The 26223-nt window shown below is 47.2% G+C and overlaps 1 protein-coding gene across 1 annotated transcript in view; it reads left to right on the forward strand.

Moving 5' to 3' along the window:
• Window positions 1-384: 384 nt before the first annotated feature.
• The window catches only part of TSPAN1 (tetraspanin 1), a 72898-nt gene continuing 47059 nt past the window's right edge, over window positions 385-26223 (forward strand). The window contains exon 1 of the mRNA XM_040408837.1: window positions 385-395. Within this exon, the coding sequence (XP_040264771.1) occupies window positions 385-395 (11 nt within the window). The remainder of the gene's footprint in view (window positions 396-26223) is intronic.

Below are 26223 nucleotides of genomic sequence, written 5' to 3' on the forward strand. Positions count from 1 at the left end.
TCAAAGCTCACCTTACCTGAAGCTCTCAGGAACTCAACTGACGGCAGGTTCATTTAACCCCTCCTGCAAAATACTGGGCTAATTAAAATCACCTGGCCGAATGGAAGGAGCACTGATCCAGACTCTCCGTGGTGAGCGGCCTGATGCCTCAGTCAGCACGTAGCGCAGGAGGCCGTTCACATGCGCTGTTTTCTGGATGTGCGATCCATTTCTTTTCTTCTTTATATATATATATAATTGTTATCGTTTTAATCTATATACTTATATATCTAAGGCCTCATGCACACGGCCGTTGTGTGGCTGTTCCGTGCATTAAGGACCGCAATTGCAGTCCCCAATGCACGAGCAACGTCCGTGCAGCGGGCCGGACCCATTCAACTTGAAATGGCTCCATGGTAAGTCTGCACCGCAAAAAAAATCACATGTCATATTTTTTTGTGGTACAGAACAACGGAAAGAAACAGAACGGAAGCTCTCCATAGTGCTCTCCATAGTGCACTCCATAGTGCTCTCCATAGTGCACTCCATAGTGCTTCCGGTCTTCCGTTCCGTGACTCTGTTCCACATCTCCGGAATTGTGGACCCATTCAAGTGAATGCGTCTGCATCCGTGATGTGGAGTGCATAAGGCCGGCGGCCCTGGATTGCCGACCCGCTGTTTGTGGGCCACACAACGGCCGTGTGCACGAGGCCTAAGTAAGATCTTTTATACACATATCCATATTTATATATATATATATATGTATATACAGAACTTCATTTGGATCACATGACCCCGTATATATATTATTTTTTTATTTAATATTTTTTTAAACATATATGGATATATATGACTATGATATTTTATAAACATATCCATATTGTTATATATTTTTTTATATATGTCTTATTACATACATATGTACAGGGTGGGCCATTTATATGGATACACCTTAATAAAATGGGAATGGTTGGTGATATTAACTTCCTGTTTGTGGCACATTAGTATATGTGAGGGGGGAAACTTTTCAAGATGGGTGGTGACCATGGCGGCCATTTTGAAGTCGGCCATTTTAAATCCAACTTTTGTTTTTTCAATAGGAAGAGGGTCATGTGACACATCAAACTTATTGGGAATTTCACAAGAAAAACAATGGTGTGCTTGGTTTTAACGTAACTTTATTCTTTCATGAGTTATTTACAAGTTTCTGACCACTTATAAAATGTGTTCAATGTGCTGCCCATTGTGTTGGATTGTCAATGCAACCGTCTTCTCCCACTCTTCACACACTGATCACAGCACCGCAGGAGAAATGCTAGCACAGGCTTCCAGTATCCGTAGTTTCAGGTGCTGCACATCTCGTATCATCTGAAGACAATCGTCTATGCTGTGAAGATACGAGATGTGCAGAACCTGAAACTACGGATACTGGAAGCCTGTGCTAGCATTTCTCCTGCGGTGTTGCTATCAGTGTGTGAAGAGTGGGAGAAGAGGGTTGCATTGACAATCCAACACAATGGGCAGCACATTGAACACATTTTATAAGTGGTCAGAAACTTGTAAATAACTCATGAAAGAATAAAGTTACGTTAAAACCAAGCACACCATTGTTTTTCTTGTGAAATTCCCAATAAGTTTGATGTGTCACATGACCCTCTTCCTATTGAAAAAACTAAAGTTGGATTCAAAATGGCCGACTTCAAAATGACCGCCATGGTCACCACCCATCTTGAAAAGTTTCCCCCCCTCACATATACTAATGTGCCACAAACAGGAAGTTAATATCACCGACCATTCCCATTTTATTAAGGTGTATCCATATAAATGGCCCACCCTGTATATATATATACACTCACCTAAAGAATTATTAGTGCCCCCATACTAATACGGTGTTGGACCCCCTTTTGCCTTCAGAACTGCCTTAATTCTACGTGGCATTGATTCCACAAGGTGCTGATTCTTTAGAAATGTTGGCCCATATTGATAGGACAGCATCTTGCAGTTGATGGAGATTTGAGGGATGCACATCCAGGGCACGAAGCTCCCGTTCCACCACATCCCAAAGACGTTCTATTGGGTTGAGATCTGGTGACTGTGGGGCCATTTTAGTCCAGTGAACTCATTGTCATGTTCAAGAAACCAATGTGAGATGATTGGAGCTTTGTGACATGGTGCATTATCCTGCTGGAAGTAGCCATCAGAGGATGGAGACATGTTCTCATTCTGTTTACCCCAAATTCGGACTCTACCATTTGAATGTCTCAACAGAAATCGAGACTCATCAGACCAGACAACATTTTTCCAGTCTTCAACAGTCCAGTTTTGGTGAGCTCGTGCAGATTGTAGCCTCTTTTTCCTATTTGTAGTGGAGATGAGTGGTACCCGGTGGGGTCTTCTGCTGTTGTAGCCCATCCGCCTCAAGGTTGTGCGTGTTGTGGCTTCACAAATGCTTTGCTGCAGACCTCGGTTGTAACGAGTGGTTATTTCAGCCAACGTTGCTCTTCTATCAGCTTGAATCAGTCGGCCCATTCTCCTCTGACCTCCAGCATCCACAAGGCATGTTCGCCCACAGGACGGCCGCATACTGGATGTTTTTCCCTTTTCACACCATTCTTTGTAAACCCTAGAAATGGTTGTGCGTGAAAATCCCAGTAACTGAGCAGATTGTGAAATACTCAGACCGGCCCGTCTGGCACCAACAACCATGCCACGCTCAAAATGGCTTAAATCCCCTTTCTTTCCCATTCTGACATTCAGTTTGGAGTTCAGGAGATTGTCTTGACCAGGAGCACCCCCCTAAATGCATCGAAGCAACTGCCATGTGATTGGTTGGCTAGATGATTGCATTAATGAGAAATAGAACAGGTGGCACTAATAATTCTTTAGGTGAGTGTATATTCATATGTTAACTCCACCCATCCTATTCAACTGTCATTTAATTTATGTTATATGATTTATATCAATTTATCTATTACTAGTATTTGTTATGTTTTTAACATCTGTGTTCCTATATATTTCCAGATCCTCATATATGCTTATATATTTCTATATTTTCATATACACCAGGTATCGCCATATCATTACAATCTATAACGCTTTGGTTTTTGATACCAGTATGCTTATATAGTATACCTGGCATTTTCTCTATAAATTCTATTATCTTCTCAGTGGCCACTACTTGCCTCCCCTCCTGCTCGGTGCGCTCCAGCTTGGAGTGCATCAGTGTCTCACTGGCACTTCCGGTGGCGCTCCTGCGCTTCTGGCCACCTTGCTTTCCAAGGTGGAACGCATCGCATTCCGGATGTAGGTACTTCCGGGGCGTCACTTCTGTTTCCGGCGATATAGCGCACCATTTTCATATAGAAAATAGCCAAATGGCTATAAATAAGGGATATGTGCCCAGTGTATTTTTAGCTATACTTTTATATGCCTATGTATCTGCACCTGCTCCTGAGGAAGGGGAATATTGTCCCCGAAACGCGTTGAGCCATACATTTACTGAAATAAAGGGATTGATCAGAAGCCTCCTGAAGTGTGCTGCCATCAATCTTTGACACCTCTACATGCGATCCTGGCCAGGGAGCAGAGCCGTCTTTAACAAGGGGCAATAGCGGCAGCTGCCCCGGGCCTAGTTGCTCCTGGGGGGCCCAAGGCAGCTGCCTCTTGAGCCCTGCTGGTCATTGCCCCGGGTGTCAGGCTGTCAGCTACACAGGAGGTGCTGCCATGCCATGCCTGCCTGCCGGCACTCCAGACAGCGAACTGTGATTCTCTTAGGAGAAAGGACCTTAGATGACATCATCACTATGTGACCAGTAACCTAGCAATATTACTGGTCACATGGCTATGAGGTCATCAAAGGTCCTTTCTACAAGGAGTGTTACTGCAGGAGAAGTTTTTAACTGTGGAGCTTTATTTGTGAAGATTACATCAGGAAAAGGTGACAGGGGCTGTTATGCTAATATACTGTAAGCTACTGTATATTGTGGGGGGCTGTATACTGTGGGGGCTGTATATTGTGGAGGACTGTATAATATGGGGGTCTGTATACTGTAAGCTACTGTATATTGTGGGGGGCTGTATATTGTGGGGGGCTGTATACTGTGGGGTGCTATACTTCTCTACTGTATACTGTGGGGCGCTGTATACTGTAGGGTGCTATACTACTCTAATGTATACTGTGGGGTGCTGTATACCGTTGGGTTGCTGTATGCTGTGGAGTGCTATACTGCTGTACTGTATACTGTGGGGTGCTGTATACTGTGGGGGGGCTGTATATTGTGGTGTGCTATACTGCTCTTCTGTATACTGTGGGGTGCTATAATGCTCTACTGTATATTGTGGGGTGCTGTATATTGTGGGGTGCTATACTGCTCTACTGTATATTGTGAGGTGCTATATACTGTGGGGGGCTGTATACTGTAGGGTGCTATACTACTCTTCTGTATAGTGTGGGGTGCTGTATACTGTGGGAGGCTGTATACTGTGGGGTGCTGTATATTTTGGGGTGCTGTACTGCTCTACTGTATACTGTGGGGGGCTGTATACTGTGGGGTGCTATACTGCTCTATTGTATATTGTGGGGTGCTGTATATTGTGGGGTGCTGTATATTGTGGGGTGCTATACTGCTCTACTGTATACTCTGGGGTGCTGTATTGTGGGGGGTGCTGTATTCTGTATAGTTTGAGGTGCTGTATACTGGGAGGTGCTGTATACTGGGGGGTGCTGTATATTGTGGAGTGCTATACTGCTCTACTATATACTGTGGGGGCTGTATACTATAGGGTGCTATACTGCATACTGTGGGGTGCTGTATACTATAGGGTGCTATACTGCATACTGTGGGGTGCTGTATACTATAGGGTGCTATACTGAATACTGTGGGGTGCTGTATACTATAGGGTGTTATACTGCATACTGTGGGGTGCTGTATACTATAGGGTGCTATACTGCATACTGTGGGGTGCTATACTGCATACTGTGGGGTGCTGGGATGCACTGTAACACTAGGGTGAGCCGAGCCCCGGTCTTCTTCCTGCAGAGCGGTGCCCACTTCCAGCCCAGAGCACTGATCCTGAGCCGCCAGAGTCTTCAGAACTGGAAGTATTAGCAGTCATTCACTGGACTCTACCAGGGGTGTGTATTTTTTTTGTGTGTGCTGTGGTGGAGGGCGTGATTGCATGCTAGGGTGTGGGAAGGCGGGATCCAGGGGTCCCAAGTAAATTTTTGCCCAGGGTCCAATCAATATTAAAGACGGCCCTGCCCGGGGGGGTTCAAAGTCACAGATGTTTTGAGCTTATCCTGCTTATACCCCCCAGCGAAGTGAGTACATACACAATTTACATTTATTTATTATACTGTTTAAAATTGTAATACATTATTATTTATTAATCCTTATGCTTCCTATATATTTATTATCACAAGTCCCCCTTTACCTGTTTCCATCCAACTATCTCAAGTATGCTTTTGACCTATGTACTAAATATACTACACCTAAGGGTAAGGGAGTGGCGCTGATCACCTCTTATTTCACATTTACCGTCAGACTGGTGAGACTGTCTCACCTGTAGGACAGGAGAATACAGTCTATTGCTCCCTGTTATCAGCCATTTCAGGGGAGAGGATGACTGTAGGACAGGAGAATACAGTCTATTGCCCCCTGTTATCAGCCATTTCAGGGGAGAGGATGACTGTAGGACAGGAAAATACAGTCTATTGCCCCCTGTTATCAGACATTTCAGAGGAGAGGATGACTGTAGGACAGGAGAATACAGTCTATTGCCTCCTGTTATCAGCCATTTCAGGGGAGAGGATGACTGTAGGACAGGAGAATACAGTCTATTGCTCCCTGTTATCAGCCATTTCAGGGGAGAGGATGACTGTAGGACAGGAGAATACAGTCTATTGCTCCCTGTTATCAGACATTTCAGGGGAGAGGATGACTGTAGGACAGGAGAATACAGTCTATTGCTCCCTGTTATCAGCCATTTCAGGGGAGAGGATGACTATAGGACAGGAGAATACAGTCTATTGCCCCCTGTTATCAGCCATTTCAGGGGAGAGGATGACTGTAGGACAGGAGAATACAGTCTATTGCCTCCTGTTATCAGCTATGTCAGGAGAGAGGATGACTGTAGGACAGGAGGATACAGTCTATTGCTCCCCTGTTATCAGCCATTTCAGGGGAGAGGATGACTGTAGGACAGGGGAATACAGTCTATTGCCCCCTGTTATCAGACATTTCAGGGGAGAGGATGACTGTAGGACAGGAGAATACAGTCTATTGCCCCCTGTTATCAGCCATTTCAGGGGAGAGGATGACTGTAGGACAGGAGAATACAGTCTATTGTCCCCTGTTATCAGCCATTTCAGGGGAGAGGATGACTGTAGGACAGGAGAATACAGTCTATTGCCCCCTGTTATCAGCCATTTCAGGGGAGAGGATGACTGTAGGACAGGAGAATACAGTCTATTGCCCCCTGTTATCAGCCATGTCAGGGGAGAGGATGACTGTAGGACAGGAGAATACAGTCTATTGTCCCCTGTTATCAGCCATTTCAGGGGAGAGGATGACTGTAGGACAGGAGAATACAGTCTATTGCCCCCTGTTATCAGCCATTTCAGGGGAGAGGATGACTGTAGGACAGGAGAATACAGTCTATTGCCCCCTGTTATCAGCCATGTCAGGGGAGAGGATGACTGTAGGACAGGAGAATACAGTCTATTGCCCCCTGTTATCAGCCATTTCAGGGGAGAGGATGACTGTAGGACAGGAGAATACAGTCTATTGTCCCCTGTTATCAGCCATTTCAGGGGAGAGGAGGACTGTAGGACAGGAGAATACAGTCTATTGCTCCCTGTTATCAGCCATTTCAGGGGAGAGGATGACTGTAGGACAGGAGAATACAGTCTATTGTCCCTGTTATCAGCCATTTCAGGGGGAGGATGACTGTAGGACAGGAGAATACAGTCTATTGCCCCCTGTTATCAGCCATTTCAGGGGAGAGGATGACTGTAGGACAGGAGAATACAGTCTATTGCCCCCTGTTATCAGCCATTTCAGAGGAGAGGATGACTGTAGGACAGGAGAATACAGTCTATTGCCCCCTGTTATCAGCCATTTCAGGGGAGAGGATGACTGTAGGACAGGAGAATACAGTCTATTGCTCCCTGTTATCAGCCATTTCAGGGGAGAGGATGACTGTAGGACAGGAGAATACAGTCTATTGCCCCCTGTTATCAGCCATGTCAGGGGAGAGGATGACTGTAGGACAGGAGAATACAGTCTATTGCCCCCTGTTATCAGCCATTTCAGGGGAGAGGATGACTGTAGGACAGGAGAATACAGTCTATTGTCCCTGTTATCAGCCATTTCAGGGGGAGGATGACTGTAGGACAGGAGAATACAATCTATTGCCCCCTGTTATCAGCCATTTCAGGGGAGAGGATGACTGTAGGACAGGAGAATACAGTCTATTGCCCCCTGTTATCAGCCATTTCAGAGGAGAGGATGACTGTAGGACAGGAGAATACAGTCTATTGCCCCTTGTTATCAGCCATTTCAGGGGAGAGGATGACTGTAGGACAGGAGAATACAGTCTATTGCTCCCTGTTATCAGCCATTTCAGGGGAGAGGATGACTGTAGGACAGGAGAATACAGTCTATTGCCCCCTGTTATCAGCCATGTCAGGGGAGAGGATGACTGTAGGACAGGAGAATACAGTCTATTGCCCCCTGTTATCAGCCATTTCAGGGGAGAGGATGACTGTAGGACAGGAGAATACAGTCTATTGCTCCCTGTTATCAGCCATTTCAGGAGAGAGGATGACTGTAGGACAGGAGAATACAGTCTATTGCCCCCTGTTATCAGCCATTTCAGGGGAGAGGATGACTGTAGGACAGGAGAATACAGTCTATTGCCCCCTGTTATCAGCCATTTCAGGGGAGAGGATGACTGTAGGACAGGAGAATACAGTCTATTGCCCCCTGTTATCAGCCATTTCAGGGGAGAGGATGACTGTAGGACAGGAGAATACAGTCTATTGCTCCCTGTTATCAGACATTTCAGGGGAGAGGATGACTGTAGGACAGGAGAATACAGTCTATTGCCCCCTGTTATCAGCCATTTCAGGGGAGAGGATGACTGTAGGACAGGAGAATACAGTCTATTGTCTCCTGTTATCAGCCATTTCAGGGGAGAGGATGACTGTAGGACAGGAGAATACAATCTATTGCCCCCTGTTATCAGCCATTTCAGGGGAGAGGATGACTGTAGGACAGGAGAATACAATCTATTGCCCCCTGTTATCAGCCATGTCAGGGAAGAGGATGACTGTAGGACAGGAGAATACAGTCTATTGCTCCCTGTTATCAGCCATTTCAGAGGAGATGATGACTGTAGGACAGGAGAATACAGTCTATTGCCCCCTGTTATCAGCCATTTCAGAGGAGAGGATGACTGTAGGACAGGAGAATACAGTCTATTGCCCCCTGTTATCAGCCATTTCAGGGGAGAGGATGACTGTAGGACAGGAGAATACAGTCTATTGCTCCCTGTTATCAGCCATTTCAGGGGAGAGGATGACTGTAGGACAGGAGAATACAGTCTATTGCCCCCTGTTATCAGCCATGTCAGGGGAGAGGATGACTGTAGGACAGGAGAATACAGTCTATTGCCCCCTGTTATCAGCCATTTCAGGGGAGAGGATGACTGTAGGACAGGAGAATACAGTCTATTGCTCCCTGTTATCAGCCATTTCAGGAGAGAGGATGACTGTAGGACAGGAGAATACAGTCTATTGCCCCCTGTTATCAGCCATTTCAGGGGAGAGGATGACTGTAGGACAGGAGAATACAGTCTATTGCCCCCTGTTATCAGCCATTTCAGGGGAGAGGATGACTGTAGGACAGGAGAATACAGTCTATTGCCCCCTGTTATCAGCCATTTCAGGGGAGAGGATGACTGTAGGACAGGAGAATACAGTCTATTGCTCCCTGTTATCAGACATTTCAGGGGAGAGGATGACTGTAGGACAGGAGAATACAGTCTATTACCCCCTGTTATCAGCCATTTCAGGGGAGAGGATGACTGTAGGACAGGAGAATACAGTCTATTGTCTCCTGTTATCAGCCATTTCAGGGGAGAGGATGACTGTAGGACAGGAGAATACAATCTATTGCCCCCTGTTATCAGCCATTTCAGGGGAGAGGATGACTGTAGGACAGGAGAATACAATCTATTGCCCCCTGTTATCAGCCATGTCAGGGAAGAGGATGACTGTAGGACAGGAGAATACAGTCTATTGCTCCCTGTTATCAGCCATTTCAGAGGAGATGATGACTGTAGGACAGGAGAATACAGTCTATTGCTCTCTGTTATCAGCCATTTCAGAGGAGAGGATGACTGTAGGACAGGAGAATACAGTCTATTGCCCCCTGTTATCAGCCATTTCAGGGAGAGGATGACTGTAGGACAGGAGAATACAGTCTATTGCCCCCTGTTATCAGCCATTTCAGAGGAGAGGATGACTGTAGGAAAGGAGAATACAATCTATTGCCCTCTGTTATCAGCCATTTCAGGGGAGAGGATGACTGTAGCACAGGAGAATACAGTCTATTGCCCCCTGTTATCAGCCATTTCAGGGGAGAGGATGACTGTAGGACAGGAGAATACAGTCTATTGCCCCCTGTTATCAGCCATTTCAGGGGAGAGGATGACTGTAGGACAGGAGAATACAGTCTATTGCTCCCTGTTATCAGCCATTTCAGAGGAGAGGATGACTGTAGGACAGGAGAATACAGTCTATTGCCCCCTGTTATCAGCCATTTCAGGAGAGAGGATGACTGTAGGACAGGAGAATACAGTCTATTGCCCCCCGTTATCAGCCATTTCAGGGGGGAGGATGACTGTAGGACAGGAGAATACAGTCTATTGCCCCTGTTATCAGCCATTTCAGGGGAGAGGATGACTGTAGGACAGGAGAATACAGTCTATTGCCCCCTATTATCAGCCATTTCAGGGGAGAGGATGACTGTAGGACAGGAGAATACAGTCTATTGCCCCTGTTATCAGCCATTTCAGGGGAGAGGATGACTGTAGGACAGGAGAATACAGTCTATTGCCTCCTGTTATCAGCCATTTCAGGGGAGAGGATGACTGTAGGACAGGAGAATACAGTCTATTGCCCCCTGTTATCAGCCATTTCAGGGGAGAGGATGACTGTAGGACAGGAGAATACAGTCTATTGCCCCCTGTTATCAGCCATGTCAGGGGAGATGATGACTGTAGGACAGGAGAATACAATCTATTGCCCCCTGTTATCAGCCATTTCAGGTCAGGGAGAGGATGACTGTAGGACAGGAGAATACAATCTATTGCCCCCTGTTATCAGCCATTTCAGGGGGAAGAGGATGACTGTAGGACAGGAGAATACAATCTATTGCCCCCTGTTATCAGCCATTTCAGGGGAGAGGACGACTGTAGGACAGGAGAATACAGTCTATTGCCCCCTGTTATCAGCCATTTCAGGGGAGATGACTGTAGGACAGGAGAATATAATCTATTGCTCCCTGTTATCAGCCATTTCAGGGGAGAGGATGACTGTAGGACAGGAGAATACAGTCTATTGCCCCCTGTTATCAGCCATTTCAGGGGAGATGACTGTAGGACAGGAGAATACAGTCTATTGCCCCTGTTATCAGCCATTTCAGGGGAGAGGACGACTGTAGGACAGAAGAATACAATCTATTGCTCCCTGTTATCAGCCATTTCAGGGGAGAGGACGACTGTAGGACAGGAGAATACAGTCTATTGCCCCCTGTTATCAGCCATTTCAGGGGAGATGACTGTAGGACAGGAGAATACAATCTATTGCTCCCTGTTATCAGCCATTTCAGGGGAGAGGATGACTGTAGGACCGGAGAATACAATCTATTGCTCCCTGTTATCAGCCATTTCAGGGGAGAGGATGACTGTAGGACAGGAGAATACAGTCTATTGCTCCCTGTTATCAGCCATTTCAGGGGAGAGGATGACTGTAGGACAGGAGAATACAGTCTATTGCCCCCTGTTATCAGCCATTTCAGGGGAGAGGATGACTGTAGGACAGGAGAATACAATCTATTACTCCCTGTTATCAGACATTTCAGGGGGGAGGATGACTGTAGGACAGGAGAATACAGTCTATTGCTCCCTGTTATCAGCCATTTCAGGGGAGAGGATGACTGTAGGACAAGAGAATACAGTCTATTGCCCCCTGTTATCAGCCATTTCAGGAGAGAGGATGACTGTAGGACAGGGGAATACAGTCTATTGTCCCCTGTTATCAGCCATTTCAGAGGAGAGGATGACTGTAGGACAGGAGAATACAGTCTATTGCTTCCTGTTATCAGCCATTTCAGGGGAGAGGATGACTGTAAAACAGGAGAATACAGTCTATTGCTCCTGTTATCAGCCATTTCAGGGGAGAGGATGACTGTAGGACAGGAGAATACAGTCTATTGCTCCTCGTTATCAGCCATTTCAGGGGAGAGGATGACTGTAGGACAGGAGAATACAATCTATTGCTCCCTGTTATCAGCCATTTCAGAGGAGAGGATGACTGTAGGACAGGAGAATACAATCTATTGCTCCCTGTTATCAGCCATTTCAGGGGAGAGGATGACTGTAGGACAGGAGAATACAGTCTATTGCCCCCTGTTATCAGCCATTTCAGGGGGGAGGATGACTGTAGGACAGGAGAATACAGTCTTTTGCCCCCTGTTATCAGCCATTTCAGGGGAGAGGATGACTGTAGGACAGGAGAATACAGTCTATTGCCCCCTGTTATCAGCCATTTCAGGGGAGAGGACGACTGTAGGACAGGAGAATACAGTCTATTGCCCCCTGTTATCAGCCATTTCAGGGGAGATGACTGTAGGACAGGAGAATACAATCTATTGCTCCCTGTTATCAGCCATTTCAGGGGAGAGGATGACTGTAGGACCGGAGAATACAATCTATTGCTCCCTGTTATCAGCCATTTCAGGGCAGAGGATGACTGTAGGACAGGAGAATACAGTCTATTGCCCCCTGTTATCAGCCATTTCAGGGGAGAGGATGACTGTAGGACAGGAGAATACAGTCTATTACCCCCTGTTATCAGCCATTTCAGGGGGAGGATGACTGTAGGACAGGAGAATACAGTCTATTGCCCCCTGTTATCAGCCATTTCAGGGGAGAGGATGACTGTAGGACAGGAGAATACAGTCTATTGCCCCCTGTTATCAGCCATTTCAGGGGAGAGGATGACTGTAGGACAGGAGAATACAGTCTATTGCCCCCTGTTATCAGCCATTTCAGGGGAGAGGATGACTGTAGGACAGGAGAATACAGTCTATTGCTCCCTGTTATCAGCCATTTCAGAGGAGAGGAAGACTGTAGGACAGGAGAATACAGTCTATTGCCCCCTGTTATCAGCCATTTCAGGAGAGAGGATGACTGTAGGACAGGAGAATACAGTCTATTGCCCCCCGTTATCAGCCATTTCAGGGGGGAGGATGACTGTAGGACAGGAGAATACAGTCTATTGCCCCTGTTATCAGCCATTTCAGGGGAGAGGATGACTGTAGGACAGGAGAATACAGTCTATTGCCCCCTGTTATCAGCCATTTCAGGGGAGAGGATGACTGTAGGACAGGAGAATACAGTCTATTGCCCCTGTTATCAGCCATTTCAGGGGAGAGGATGACTGTAGGACAGGAGAATACAGTCTATTGCCTCCTGTTATCAGCCATTTCAGGGGAGAGGATGACTGTAGGACAGGAGAATACAGTCTATTGCCCCCTGTTATCAGCCATTTCAGGGGAGAGGATGACTGTAGGACAGGAGAATACAGTCTATTGCCCCCTGTTATCAGCCATGTCAGGGGAGATGATGACTGTAGGACAGGAGAATACAATCTATTGCCCCCTGTTATCAGCCATTTCAGGTCAGGGAGAGGATGACTGTAGGACAGGAGAATACAATCTATTGCCCCCTGTTATCAGCCATTTCAGGGGGAAGAGGATGACTGTAGGACAGGAGAATACAATCTATTGCCCCCTGTTATCAGCCATTTCAGGGGAGAGGACGACTGTAGGACAGGAGAATACAGTCTATTGCCCCCTGTTATCAGCCATTTCAGGGGAGATGACTGTAGGACAGGAGAATACAATCTATTGCTCCCTGTTATCAGCCATTTCAGGGGAGAGGATGACTGTAGGACAGGAGAATACAGTCTATTGCCCCCTGTTATCAGCCATTTCAGGGGAGATGACTGTAGGACAGGAGAATACAGTCTATTGCCCCTGTTATCAGCCATTTCAGGGGAGAGGACGACTGTAGGACAGAAGAATACAATCTATTGCTCCCTGTTATCAGCCATTTCAGGGGAGAGGACGACTGTAGGACAGGAGAATACAGTCTATTGCCCCCTGTTATCAGCCATTTCAGGGGAGATGACTGTAGGACAGGAGAATACAATCTATTGCTCCCTGTTATCAGCCATTTCAGGGGAGAGGATGACTGTAGGACCGGAGAATACAATCTATTGCTCCCTGTTATCAGCCATTTCAGGGCAGAGGATGACTGTAGGACAGGAGAATACAGTCTATTGCCCCCTGTTATCAGCCATTTCAGGGGAGAGGATGACTGTAGGACAGGAGAATACAGTCTATTGCCCCCTGTTATCAGCCATTTCAGGGGAGAGGATGACTGTAGGACAGGAAAATACAGTCTATTGCCCCCTGTTATCAGACATTTCAGAGGAGAGGATGACTGTAGGACAGGAGAATACAGTCTATTGCCTCCTGTTATCAGCCATTTCAGGGGAGAGGATGACTGTAGGACAGGAGAATACAGTCTATTGCTCCCTGTTATCAGCCATTTCAGGGGAGAGGATGACTGTAGGACAGGAGAATACAGTCTATTGCTCCCTGTTATCAGACATTTCAGGGGAGAGGATGACTGTAGGACAGGAGAATACAGTCTATTGCTCCCTGTTATCAGCCATTTCAGGGGAGAGGATGACTATAGGACAGGAGAATACAGTCTATTGCCCCCTGTTATCAGCCATTTCAGGGGAGAGGATGACTGTAGGACAGGAGAATACAGTCTATTGCCTCCTGTTATCAGCTATGTCAGGAGAGAGGATGACTGTAGGACAGGAGGATACAGTCTATTGCTCCCCTGTTATCAGCCATTTCAGGGGAGAGGATGACTGTAGGACAGGGGAATACAGTCTATTGCCCCCTGTTATCAGACATTTCAGGGGAGAGGATGACTGTAGGACAGGAGAATACAGTCTATTGCCCCCTGTTATCAGCCATTTCAGGGGAGAGGATGACTGTAGGACAGGAGAATACAGTCTATTGTCCCCTGTTATCAGCCATTTCAGGGGAGAGGATGACTGTAGGACAGGAGAATACAGTCTATTGCCCCCTGTTATCAGCCATTTCAGGGGAGAGGATGACTGTAGGACAGGAGAATACAGTCTATTGCCCCCTGTTATCAGCCATGTCAGGGGAGAGGATGACTGTAGGACAGGAGAATACAGTCTATTGTCCCCTGTTATCAGCCATTTCAGGGGAGAGGATGACTGTAGGACAGGAGAATACAGTCTATTGCCCCCTGTTATCAGCCATGTCAGGGGAGAGGATGACTGTAGGACAGGAGAATACAGTCTATTGCCCCCTGTTATCAGCCATTTCAGGGGAGAGGATGACTGTAGGACAGGAGAATACAGTCTATTGTCCCCTGTTATCAGCCATTTCAGGGGGGAGGAGGACTGTAGGACAGGAGAATACAGTCTATTGCTCCCTGTTATCAGCCATTTCAGGGGAGAGGATGACTGTAGGACAGGAGAATACAGTCTATTGTCCCTGTTATCAGCCATTTCAGGGGGAGGATGACTGTAGGACAGGAGAATACAGTCTATTGCCCCCTGTTATCAGCCATTTCAGGGGAGAGGATGACTGTAGGACAGGAGAATACAGTCTATTGCCCCCTGTTATCAGCCATTTCAGAGGAGAGGATGACTGTAGGACAGGAGAATACAGTCTATTGCCCCCTGTTATCAGCCATTTCAGGGGAGAGGATGACTGTAGGACAGGAGAATACAGTCTATTGCTCCCTGTTATCAGCCATTTCAGGGGAGAGGATGACTGTAGGACAGGAGAATACAGTCTATTGCCCCCTGTTATCAGCCATGTCAGGGGAGAGGATGACTGTAGGACAGGAGAATACAGTCTATTGCCCCCTGTTATCAGCCATTTCAGGGGAGAGGATGACTGTAGGACAGGAGAATACAGTCTATTGTCCCTGTTATCAGCCATTTCAGGGGGAGGATGACTGTAGGACAGGAGAATACAGTCTATTGCCCCCTGTTATCAGCCATTTCAGGGGAGAGGATGACTGTAGGACAGGAGAATACAGTCTATTGCCCCCTGTTATCAGCCATTTCAGAGGAGAGGATGACTGTAGGACAGGAGAATACAGTCTATTGCCCCTTGTTATCAGCCATTTCAGGGGAGAGGATGACTGTAGGACAGGAGAATACAGTCTATTGCTCCCTGTTATCAGCCATTTCAGGGGAGAGGATGACTGTAGGACAGGAGAATACAGTCTATTGCCCCCTGTTATCAGCCATTTCAGGGGAGAGGATGACTGTAGGACAGGAGAATACAGTCTATTGCCCCCTGTTATCAGCCATTTCAGGGGAGAGGATGACTGTAGGACAGGAGAATACAGTCTATTGCTCCCTGTTATCAGCCATTTCAGGAGAGAGGATGACTGTAGGACAGGAGAATACAGTCTATTGCCCCCTGTTATCAGCCATTTCAGGGGAGAGGATGACTGTAGGACAGGAGAATACAGTCTATTGCCCCCTGTTATCAGCCATTTCAGGGGAGAGGATGACTGTAGGACAGGAGAATACAGTCTATTGCCCCCTGTTATCAGCCATTTCAGGGGAGAGGATGACTGTAGGACAGGAGAATACAGTCTATTGCTCCCTGTTATCAGACATTTCAGGGGAGAGGATGACTGTAGGACAGGAGAATACAGTCTATTACCCCCTGTTATCAGCCATTTCAGGGGAGAGGATGACTGTAGGACAGGAGAATACAGTCTATTGTCTCCTGTTATCAGCCATTTCAGGGGAGAGGATGACTGTAGGACAGGAGAATACAATCTATTGCCCCCTGTTATCAGCCATTTCAGGGGAGAGGATGACTGTAGGACAGGAGAATACAATCTATTGCCCCCTGTTATCAGCCATGTCAGGGAAGAGGATGACTGTAGGACAGGAGAATACAGTCTATTGCTCCCTGTTATCAGCCATTTCAGAGGAGATGATGACTGTAGGACAGGAGAATACAGTCTATTGCCCCCTGTTATCAACCATTTCAGAGGAGAGGATGACTGTAGGACAGGAGAATACAGTCTATTGCCCCTTGTTATCAGCCATTTCAGGGGAGAGGATGACTGTAGGACAGGAGAATACAGTCTATTGCTACCTGTTATCAGCCATTTCAGGGGAGAGGATGACTGTAGGACAGGAGAATACAGTCTATTGCTCCCTGTTATCAGCCATGTCAGGGGAGAGGATGACTGTAGGACAGGAGAATACAGTCTATTGCCCCCTGTTATCAGCCATTTCAGGGGAGAGGATGACTGTAGGACAGGAGAATACAGTCTATTGCTCCCTGTTATCAGCCATTTCAGGAGAGAGGATGACTGTAGGACAGGAGAATACAGTCTATTGCCCCCTGTTATCAGCCATTTCAGGGGAGAGGATGACTGTAGGACAGGAGAATACAGTCTATTGCCCCCTGTTATCAGCCATTTCAGGGGAGAGGATGACTGTAGGACAGGAGAATACAGTCTATTGCCCCCTGTTATCAGCCATTTCAGGGGAGAGGATGACTGTAGGACAGGAGAATACAGTCTATTGCTCCCTGTTATCAGACATTTCAGGGGAGAGGATGACTGTAGGACAGGAGAATACAGTCTATTACCCCCTGTTATCAGCCATTTCAGGGGAGAGGATGACTGTAGGACAGGAGAATACAGTCTATTGTCTCCTGTTATCAGCCATTTCAGGGGAGAGGATGACTGTAGGACAGGAGAATACAATCTATTGCCCCCTGTTATCAGCCATTTCAGGGGAGAGGATGACTGTAGGACAGGAGAATACAATCTATTGCCCCCTGTTATCAGCCATGTCAGGGAAGAGGATGACTGTAGGACAGGAGAATACAGTCTATTGCTCCCTGTTATCAGCCATTTCAGAGGAGATGATGACTGTAGGACAGGAGAATACAGTCTATTGCTCTCTGTTATCAGCCATTTCAGAGGAGAGGATGACTGTAGGACAGGAGAATACAGTCTATTGCCCCCTGTTATCAGCCATTTCAGGGAGAGGATGACTGTAGGACAGGAGAATACAGTCTATTGCCCCCTGTTATCAGCCATTTCAGAGGAGAGGATGACTGTAGGAAAGGAGAATACAATCTATTGCCCTCTGTTATCAGCCATTTCAGGGGAGAGGATGACTGTAGCACAGGAGAATACAGTCTATTGCCCCCTGTTATCAGCCATTTCAGGGGAGAGGATGACTGTAGGACAGGAGAATACAGTCTATTGCCCCCTGTTATCAGCCATTTCAGGGGAGAGGATGACTGTAGGACAGGAGAATACAGTCTATTGCTCCCTGTTATCAGCCATTTCAGAGGAGAGGATGACTGTAGGACAGGAGAATACAGTCTATTGCCCCCTGTTATCAGCCATTTCAGGAGAGAGGATGACTGGAGGACAGGAGAATACAGTCTATTGCCCCCCGTTATCAGCCATTTCAGGGGGGAGGATGACTGTAGGACAGGAGAATACAGTCTATTGCCCCTGTTATCAGCCATTTCAGGGGAGAGGATGACTGTAGGACAGGAGAATACAGTCTATTGCCCCCTGTTATCAGCCATTTCAGGGGAGAGGATGACTGTAGGACAGGAGAATACAGTCTATTGCCCCTGTTATCAGCCATTTCAGGGGAGAGGATGACTGTAGGACAGGAGAATACAGTCTATTGCCTCCTGTTATCAGCCATTTCAGGGGAGAGGATGACTGTAGGACAGGAGAATACAGTCTATTGCCCCCTGTTATCAGCCATTTCAGGGGAGAGGATGACTGTAGGACAGGAGAATACAGTCTATTGCCCCCTGTTATCAGCCATGTCAGGGGAGATGATGACTGTAGGACAGGAGAATACAATCTATTGCCCCCTGTTATCAGCCATTTCAGGTCAGGGAGAGGATGACTGTAGGACAGGAGAATACAATCTATTGCCCCCTGTTATCAGCCATTTCAGGGGGAAGAGGATGACTGTAGGACAGGAGAATACAATCTATTGCCCCCTGTTATCAGCCATTTCAGGGGAGAGGACGACTGTAGGACAGGAGAATACAGTCTATTGCCCCCTGTTATCAGCCATTTCAGGGGAGATGACTGTAGGACAGGAGAATACAATCTATTGCTCCCTGTTATCAGCCATTTCAGGGGAGAGGATGACTGTAGGACAGGAGAATACAGTCTATTGCCCCCTGTTATCAGCCATTTCAGGGGAGATGACTGTAGGACAGGAGAATACAGTCTATTGCCCCTGTTATCAGCCATTTCAGGGGAGAGGACGACTGTAGGACAGAAGAATACAATCTATTGCTCCCTGTTATCAGCCATTTCAGGGGAGAGGACGACTGTAGGACAGGAGAATACAGTCTATTGCCCCCTGTTATCAGCCATTTCAGGGGAGATGACTGTAGGACAGGAGAATACAATCTATTGCTCCCTGTTATCAGCCATTTCAGGGGAGAGGATGACTGTAGGACCGGAGAATACAATCTATTGCTCCCTGTTATCAGCCATTTCAGGGCAGAGGATGACTGTAGGACAGGAGAATACAGTCTATTGCCCCCTGTTATCAGCCATTTCAGGGGAGAGGATGACTGTAGGACAGGAGAATACAGTCTATTGCCCCCTGTTATCAGCCATTTCAGGGGAGAGGATGACTGTAGGACAGGAGAATACAATCTATTACTCCCTGTTATCAGACATTTCAGGGGGGAGGATGACTGTAGGACAGGAGAATACAGTCTATTGCTCCCTGTTATCAGCCATTTCAGGGGAGAGGATGACTGTAGGACAAGAGAATACAGTCTATTGCCCCCTGTTATCAGCCATTTCAGGAGAGAGGATGACTGTAGGACAGGGGAATACAGTCTATTGTCCCCTGTTATCAGCCATTTCAGAGGAGAGGATGACTGTAGGACAGGAGAATACAGTCTATTGCTTCCTGTTATCAGCCATTTCAGGGGAGAGGATGACTGTAAAACAGGAGAATACAGTCTATTGCTCCTGTTATCAGCCATTTCAGGGGAGAGGATGACTGTAGGACAGGAGAATACAGTCTATTGCTCCTCGTTATCAGCCATTTCAGGGGAGAGGATGACTGTAGGACAGGAGAATACAATCTATTGCTCCCTGTTATCAGCCATTTCAGAGGAGAGGATGACTGTAGGACAGGAGAATACAATCTATTGCTCCCTGTTATCAGCCATTTCAGGGGAGAGGATGACTGTAGGACAGGAGAATACAGTCTATTGCCCCCTGTTATCAGCCATTTCAGGGGGGAGGATGACTGTAGGACAGGAGAATACAGTCTTTTGCCCCCTGTTATCAGCCATTTCAGGGGAGAGGATGACTGTAGGACAGGAGAATACAGTCTATTGCCCCCTGTTATCAGCCATTTCAGGGGAGAGGACGACTGTAGGACAGGAGAATACAGTCTATTGCCCCCTGTTATCAGCCATTTCAGGGGAGATGACTGTAGGACAGGAGAATACAATCTATTGCTCCCTGTTATCAGCCATTTCAGGGGAGAGGATGACTGTAGGACCGGAGAATACAATCTATTGCTCCCTGTTATCAGCCATTTCAGGGCAGAGGATGACTGTAGGACAGGAGAATACAGTCTATTGCCCCCTGTTATCAGCCATTTCAGGGGAGAGGATGACTGTAGGACAGGAGAATACAGTCTATTACCCCCTGTTATCAGCCATTTCAGGGGGAGGATGACTGTAGGACAGGAGAATACAGTCTATTGCCCCCTGTTATCAGCCATTTCAGGGGAGAGGATGACTGTAGGACAGGAGAATACAGTCTATTGCCCCCTGTTATCAGCCATTTCAGGGGAGAGGATGACTGTAGGACAGGAGAATACAGTCTATTGCCCCCTGTTATCAGCCATTTCAGGGGAGAGGATGACTGTAGGACAGGAGAATACAGTCTATTGCTCCCTGTTATCAGCCATTTCAGAGGAGAGGATGACTGTAGGACAGGAGAATACAGTCTATTGCCCCCTGTTATCAGCCATTTCAGGAGAGAGGATGACTGTAGGACAGGAGAATACAGTCTATTGCCCCCCGTTATCAGCCATTTCAGGGGGGAGGATGACTGTAGGACAGGAGAATACAGTCTATTGCCCCTGTTATCAGCCATTTCAGGGGAGAGGATGACTGTAGGACAGGAGAATACAGTCTATTGCCCCCTGTTATCAGCCATTTCAGGGGAGAGGATGACTGTAGGACAGGAGAATACAGTCTATTGCCCCTGTTATCAGCCATTTCAGGGGAGAGGATGACTGTAGGACAGGAGAATACAGTCTATTGCCTCCTGTTATCAGCCATTTCAGGGGAGAGGATGACTGTAGGACAGGAGAATACAGTCTATTGCATCCTGTTATCAGCCATTTCAGGGGAGAGGATGACTGTAGGACAGGAGAATACAGTCTATTGCCCCCTGTTATCAGCCATGTCAGGGGAGATGATGACTGTAGGACAGGAGAATACAATCTATTGCCCCCTGTTATCAGCCATTTCAGGTCAGGGAGAGGATGACTGTAGGACAGGAGAATACAATCTATTGCCCCCTGTTATCAGCCATTTCAGGGGGAAGAGGATGACTGTAGGACAGGAGAATACAATCTATTGCCCCCTGTTATCAGCCATTTCAGGGGAGAGGACGACTGTAGGACAGGAGAATACAGTCTATTGCCCCTGTTATCAGCCATTTCAGGGGAGATGACTGTAGGACAGGAGAATACAATCTATTGCTCCCTGTTATCAGCCATTTCAGGGGAGAGGATGACTGTAGGACAGGAGAATACAGTCTATTGCCCCCTGTTATCAGCCATTTCAGAGGAGAGGATGACTGTAGGACAGGAGAATACAGTCTATTGCCCCTTGTTATCAGCCATTTCAGGGGAGAGGATGACTGTAGGACAGGAGAATACAGTCTATTGCTCCCTGTTATCAGCCATTTCAGGGGAGAGGATGACTGTAGGACAGGAGAATACAGTCTATTGCCCCCTGTTATCAGCCATGTCAGGGGAGAGGATGACTGTAGGACAGGAGAATACAGTCTATTGCCCCCTGTTATCAGCCATTTCAGGGGAGAGGATGACTGTAGGACAGGAGAATACAGTCTATTGCTCCCTGTTATCAGCCATTTCAGGAGAGAGGATGACTGTAGGACAGGAGAATACAGTCTATTGCCCCCTGTTATCAGCCATTTCAGGGGAGAGGATGACTGTAGGACAGGAGAATACAGTCTATTGCCCCCTGTTATCAGCCATTTCAGGGGAGAGGATGACTGTAGGACAGGAGAATACAGTCTATTGCCCCCTGTTATCAGCCATTTCAGGGGAGAGGATGACTGTAGGACAGGAGAATACAGTCTATTGCTCCCTGTTATCAGACATTTCAGGGGAGAGGATGACTGTAGGACAGGAGAATACAGTCTATTACCCCCTGTTATCAGCCATTTCAGGGGAGAGGATGACTGTAGGACAGGAGAATACAGTCTATTGTCTCCTGTTATCAGCCATTTCAGGGGAGAGGATGACTGTAGGACAGGAGAATACAATCTATTGCCCCCTGTTATCAGCCATTTCAGGGGAGAGGATGACTGTAGGACAGGAGAATACAATCTATTGCCCCCTGTTATCAGCCATGTCAGGGAAGAGGATGACTGTAGGACAGGAGAATACAGTCTATTGCTCCCTGTTATCAGCCATTTCAGAGGAGATGATGACTGTAGGACAGGAGAATACAGTCTATTGCCCCCTGTTATCAGCCATTTCAGAGGAGAGGATGACTGTAGGACAGGAGAATACAGTCTATTGCCCCTTGTTATCAGCCATTTCAGGGGAGAGGATGACTGTAGGACAGGAGAATACAGTCTATTGCTCCCTGTTATCAGCCATTTCAGGGGAGAGGATGACTGTAGGACAGGAGAATACAGTCTATTGCCCCCTGTTATCAGCCATGTCAGGGGAGAGGATGACTGTAGGACAGGAGAATACAGTCTATTGCCCCCTGTTATCAGCCATTTCAGGGGAGAGGATGACTGTAGGACAGGAGAATACAGTCTATTGCTCCCTGTTATCAGCCATTTCAGGAGAGAGGATGACTGTAGGACAGGAGAATACAGTCTATTGCCCCCTGTTATCAGCCATTTCAGGGGAGAGGATGACTGTAGGACAGGAGAATACAGTCTATTGCCCCCTGTTATCAGCCATTTCAGGGGAGAGGATGACTGTAGGACAGGAGAATACAGTCTATTGCCCCCTGTTATCAGCCATTTCAGGGGAGAGGATGACTGTAGGACAGGAGAATACAGTCTATTGCTCCCTGTTATCAGACATTTCAGGGGAGAGGATGACTGTAGGACAGGAGAATACAGTCTATTACCCCCTGTTATCAGCCATTTCAGGGGAGAGGATGACTGTAGGACAGGAGAATACAGTCTATTGTCTCCTGTTATCAGCCATTTCAGGGGAGAGGATGACTGTAGGACAGGAGAATACAATCTATTGCCCCCTGTTATCAGCCATTTCAGGGGAGAGGATGACTGTAGGACAGGAGAATACAATCTATTGCCCCCTGTTATCAGCCATGTCAGGGAAGAGGATGACTGTAGGACAGGAGAATACAGTCTATTGCTCCCTGTTATCAGCCATTTCAGAGGAGATGATGACTGTAGGACAGGAGAATACAGTCTATTGCTCTCTGTTATCAGCCATTTCAGAGGAGAGGATGACTGTAGGACAGGAGAATACAGTCTATTGCCCCCTGTTATCAGCCATTTCAGGGAGAGGATGACTGTAGGACAGGAGAATACAGTCTATTGCCCCCTGTTATCAGCCATTTCAGAGGAGAGGATGACTGTAGGAAAGGAGAATACAATCTATTGCCCCCTGTTATCAGCCATTTCAGGGGAGAGGATGACTGTAGCACAGGAGAATACAGTCTATTGCCCCCTGTTATCAGCCATTTCAGGGGAGAGGATGACTGTAGGACAGGAGAATACAGTCTATTGCCCCCTGTTATCAGCCATTTCAGGGGAGAGGATGACTGTAGGACAGGAGAATACAGTCTATTGCTCCCTGTTATCAGCCATTTCAGAGGAGAGGATGACTGTAGGACAGGAGAATACAGTCTATTGCCCCCTGTTATCAGCCATTTCAGGAGAGAGGATGACTGTAGGACAGGAGAATACAGTCTATTGCCCCCCGTTATCAGCCATTTCAGGGGGGAGGATGACTGTAGGACAGGAGAATACAGTCTATTGCCCCTGTTATCAGCCATTTCAGGGGAGAGGATGACTGTAGGACAGGAGAATACAGTCTATTGCCCCCTGTTATCAGCCATTTCAGGGGAGAGGATGACTGTAGGACAGGAGAATACAGTCTATTGCCCCTGTTATCAGCCATTTCAGGGGAGAGGATGACTGTAGGACAGGAGAATACAGTCTATTGCCTCCTGTTATCAGCCATTTCAGGGGAGAGGATGACTGTAGGACAGGAGAATACAGTCTATTGCCCCCTGTTATCAGCCATTTCAGGGGAGAGGATGACTGTAGGACAGGAGAATACAGTCTATTGCCCCCTGTTATCAGCCATGTCAGGGGAGATGATGACTGTAGGACAGGAGAATACAATCTATTGCCCCCTGTTATCAGCCATTTCAGGTCAGGGAGAGGATGACTGTAGGACAGGAGAATACAATCTATTGCCCCCTGTTATCAGCCATTTCAGGGGGAAGAGGATGACTGTAGGACAGGAGAATACAATCTATTGCCCCCTGTTATCAGCCATTTCAGGGGAGAGGACGACTGTAGGACAGGAGAATACAGTCTATTGCCCCCTGTTATCAGCCATTTCAGGGGAGATGACTGTAGGACAGGAGAATACAATCTATTGCTCCCTGTTATCAGCCATTTCAGGGGAGAGGATGACTGTAGGACAGGAGAATACAGTCTATTGCCCCCTGTTATCAGCCATTTCAGGGGAGATGACTGTAGGACAGGAGAATACAGTCTATTGCCCCTGTTATCAGCCATTTCAGGGGAGAGGACGACTGTAGGACAGAAGAATACAATCTATTGCTCCCTGTTATCAGCCATTTCAGGGGAGAGGACGACTGTAGGACAGGAGAATACAGTCTATTGCCCCCTGTTATCAGCCATTTCAGGGGAGATGACTGTAGGACAGGAGAATACAATCTATTGCTCCCTGTTATCAGCCATTTCAGGGGAGAGGATGACTGTAGGACCGGAGAATACAATCTATTGCTCCCTGTTATCAGCCATTTCAGGGCAGAGGATGACTGTAGGACAGGAGAATACAGTCTATTGCCCCCTGTTATCAGCCATTTCAGGGGAGAGGATGACTGTAGGACAGGAGAATACAGTCTATTGCCCCCTGTTATCAGCCATTTCAGGGGAGAGGATGACTGTAGGACAGGAGAATACAATCTATTACTCCCTGTTATCAGACATTTCAGGGGAGAGGATGACTGTAGGACAGGAGAATACAGTCTATTGCTCCCTGTTATCAGCCATTTCAGGGGAGAGGATGACTGTAGGACAAGAGAATACAGTCTATTGCCCCCTGTTATCAGCCATTTCAGGAGAGAGGATGACTGTAGGACAGGGGAATACAGTCTATTGTCCCCTGTTATCAGCCATTTCAGAGGAGAGGATGACTGTAGGACAGGAGAATACAGTCTATTGCTTCCTGTTATCAGCCATTTCAGGGGAGAGGATGACTGTAAAACAGGAGAATACAGTCTATTGCTCCTGTTATCAGCCATTTCAGGGGAGAGGATGACTGTAGGACAGGAGAATACAGTCTATTGCTCCTCGTTATCAGCCATTTCAGGGGAGAGGATGACTGTAGGACAGGAGAATACAATCTATTGCTCCCTGTTATCAGCCATTTCAGAGGAGAGGATGACTGTAGGACAGGAGAATACAATCTATTGCTCCCTGTTATCAGCCATTTCAGGGGAGAGGATGACTGTAGGACAGGAGAATACAGTCTATTGCCCCTGTTATCAGCCATTTCAGGGGAGAGGATGACTGTAGGACAGGAGAATACAGTCTATTGCCCCCTGTTATCAGCCATTTCAGGGGAGAGGATGACTGTAGGACAGGAGAATACAGTCTATTGCCCCCTGTTATCAGCCATTTCAGGGGAGAGGATGACTGTAGGACAGGAGAATACAGTCTATTGCCCCCTGTTATCAGCCATTTCAGGGAGAGGATGACTGTAGGACAGGAGAATACAATCTATTGCTCCCTGTTATCAGCCATTTCAGGGGAGAGGATGACTGTAGGACAGGAGAATACAGTCTATTGCTCCCTGTTATCAGCCATTTCAGGGAGAGGATGACTGTAGGACAGGAGAATACAGTCTATTGCCCCCTGTTATCAGCCATTTCAGGGGAGAGGATGACTGTAGGACAGGAGAATACAGTCTATTGCCCCCTGTTATCAGCCATTTCAGGGGAGAGGATGACTGTAGGACAGGAGAATACAGTCTATTGCCCCCTGTTATCAGCCATTTCAGGGGAGAGGATGACTGTAGGACAGGAGAATACAGTCTATTGCCCCCTGTTATCAGCCATGTCAGGGGAGAGGATGACTGTAGGACAGGAGAATACAGTCTATTGCCCCCTGTTATCAGCCATTTCAGGGGAGAGGATGACTGTAGGACAGGAGAATACAGTCTATTGCTCCCTGTTATCAGCCATTTCAGAGGAGAGGATGACTGTAGGACAGGAGAATACAGTCTATTGCCCCCTGTTATCAGCCATTTCAGGAGAGAGGATGACT

The sequence above is a fragment of the Bufo bufo genome, chromosome 9 (assembly GCF_905171765.1).
Source record: "Bufo bufo chromosome 9, aBufBuf1.1, whole genome shotgun sequence".
NCBI lineage: Eukaryota > Metazoa > Chordata > Amphibia > Anura > Bufonidae > Bufo > Bufo bufo.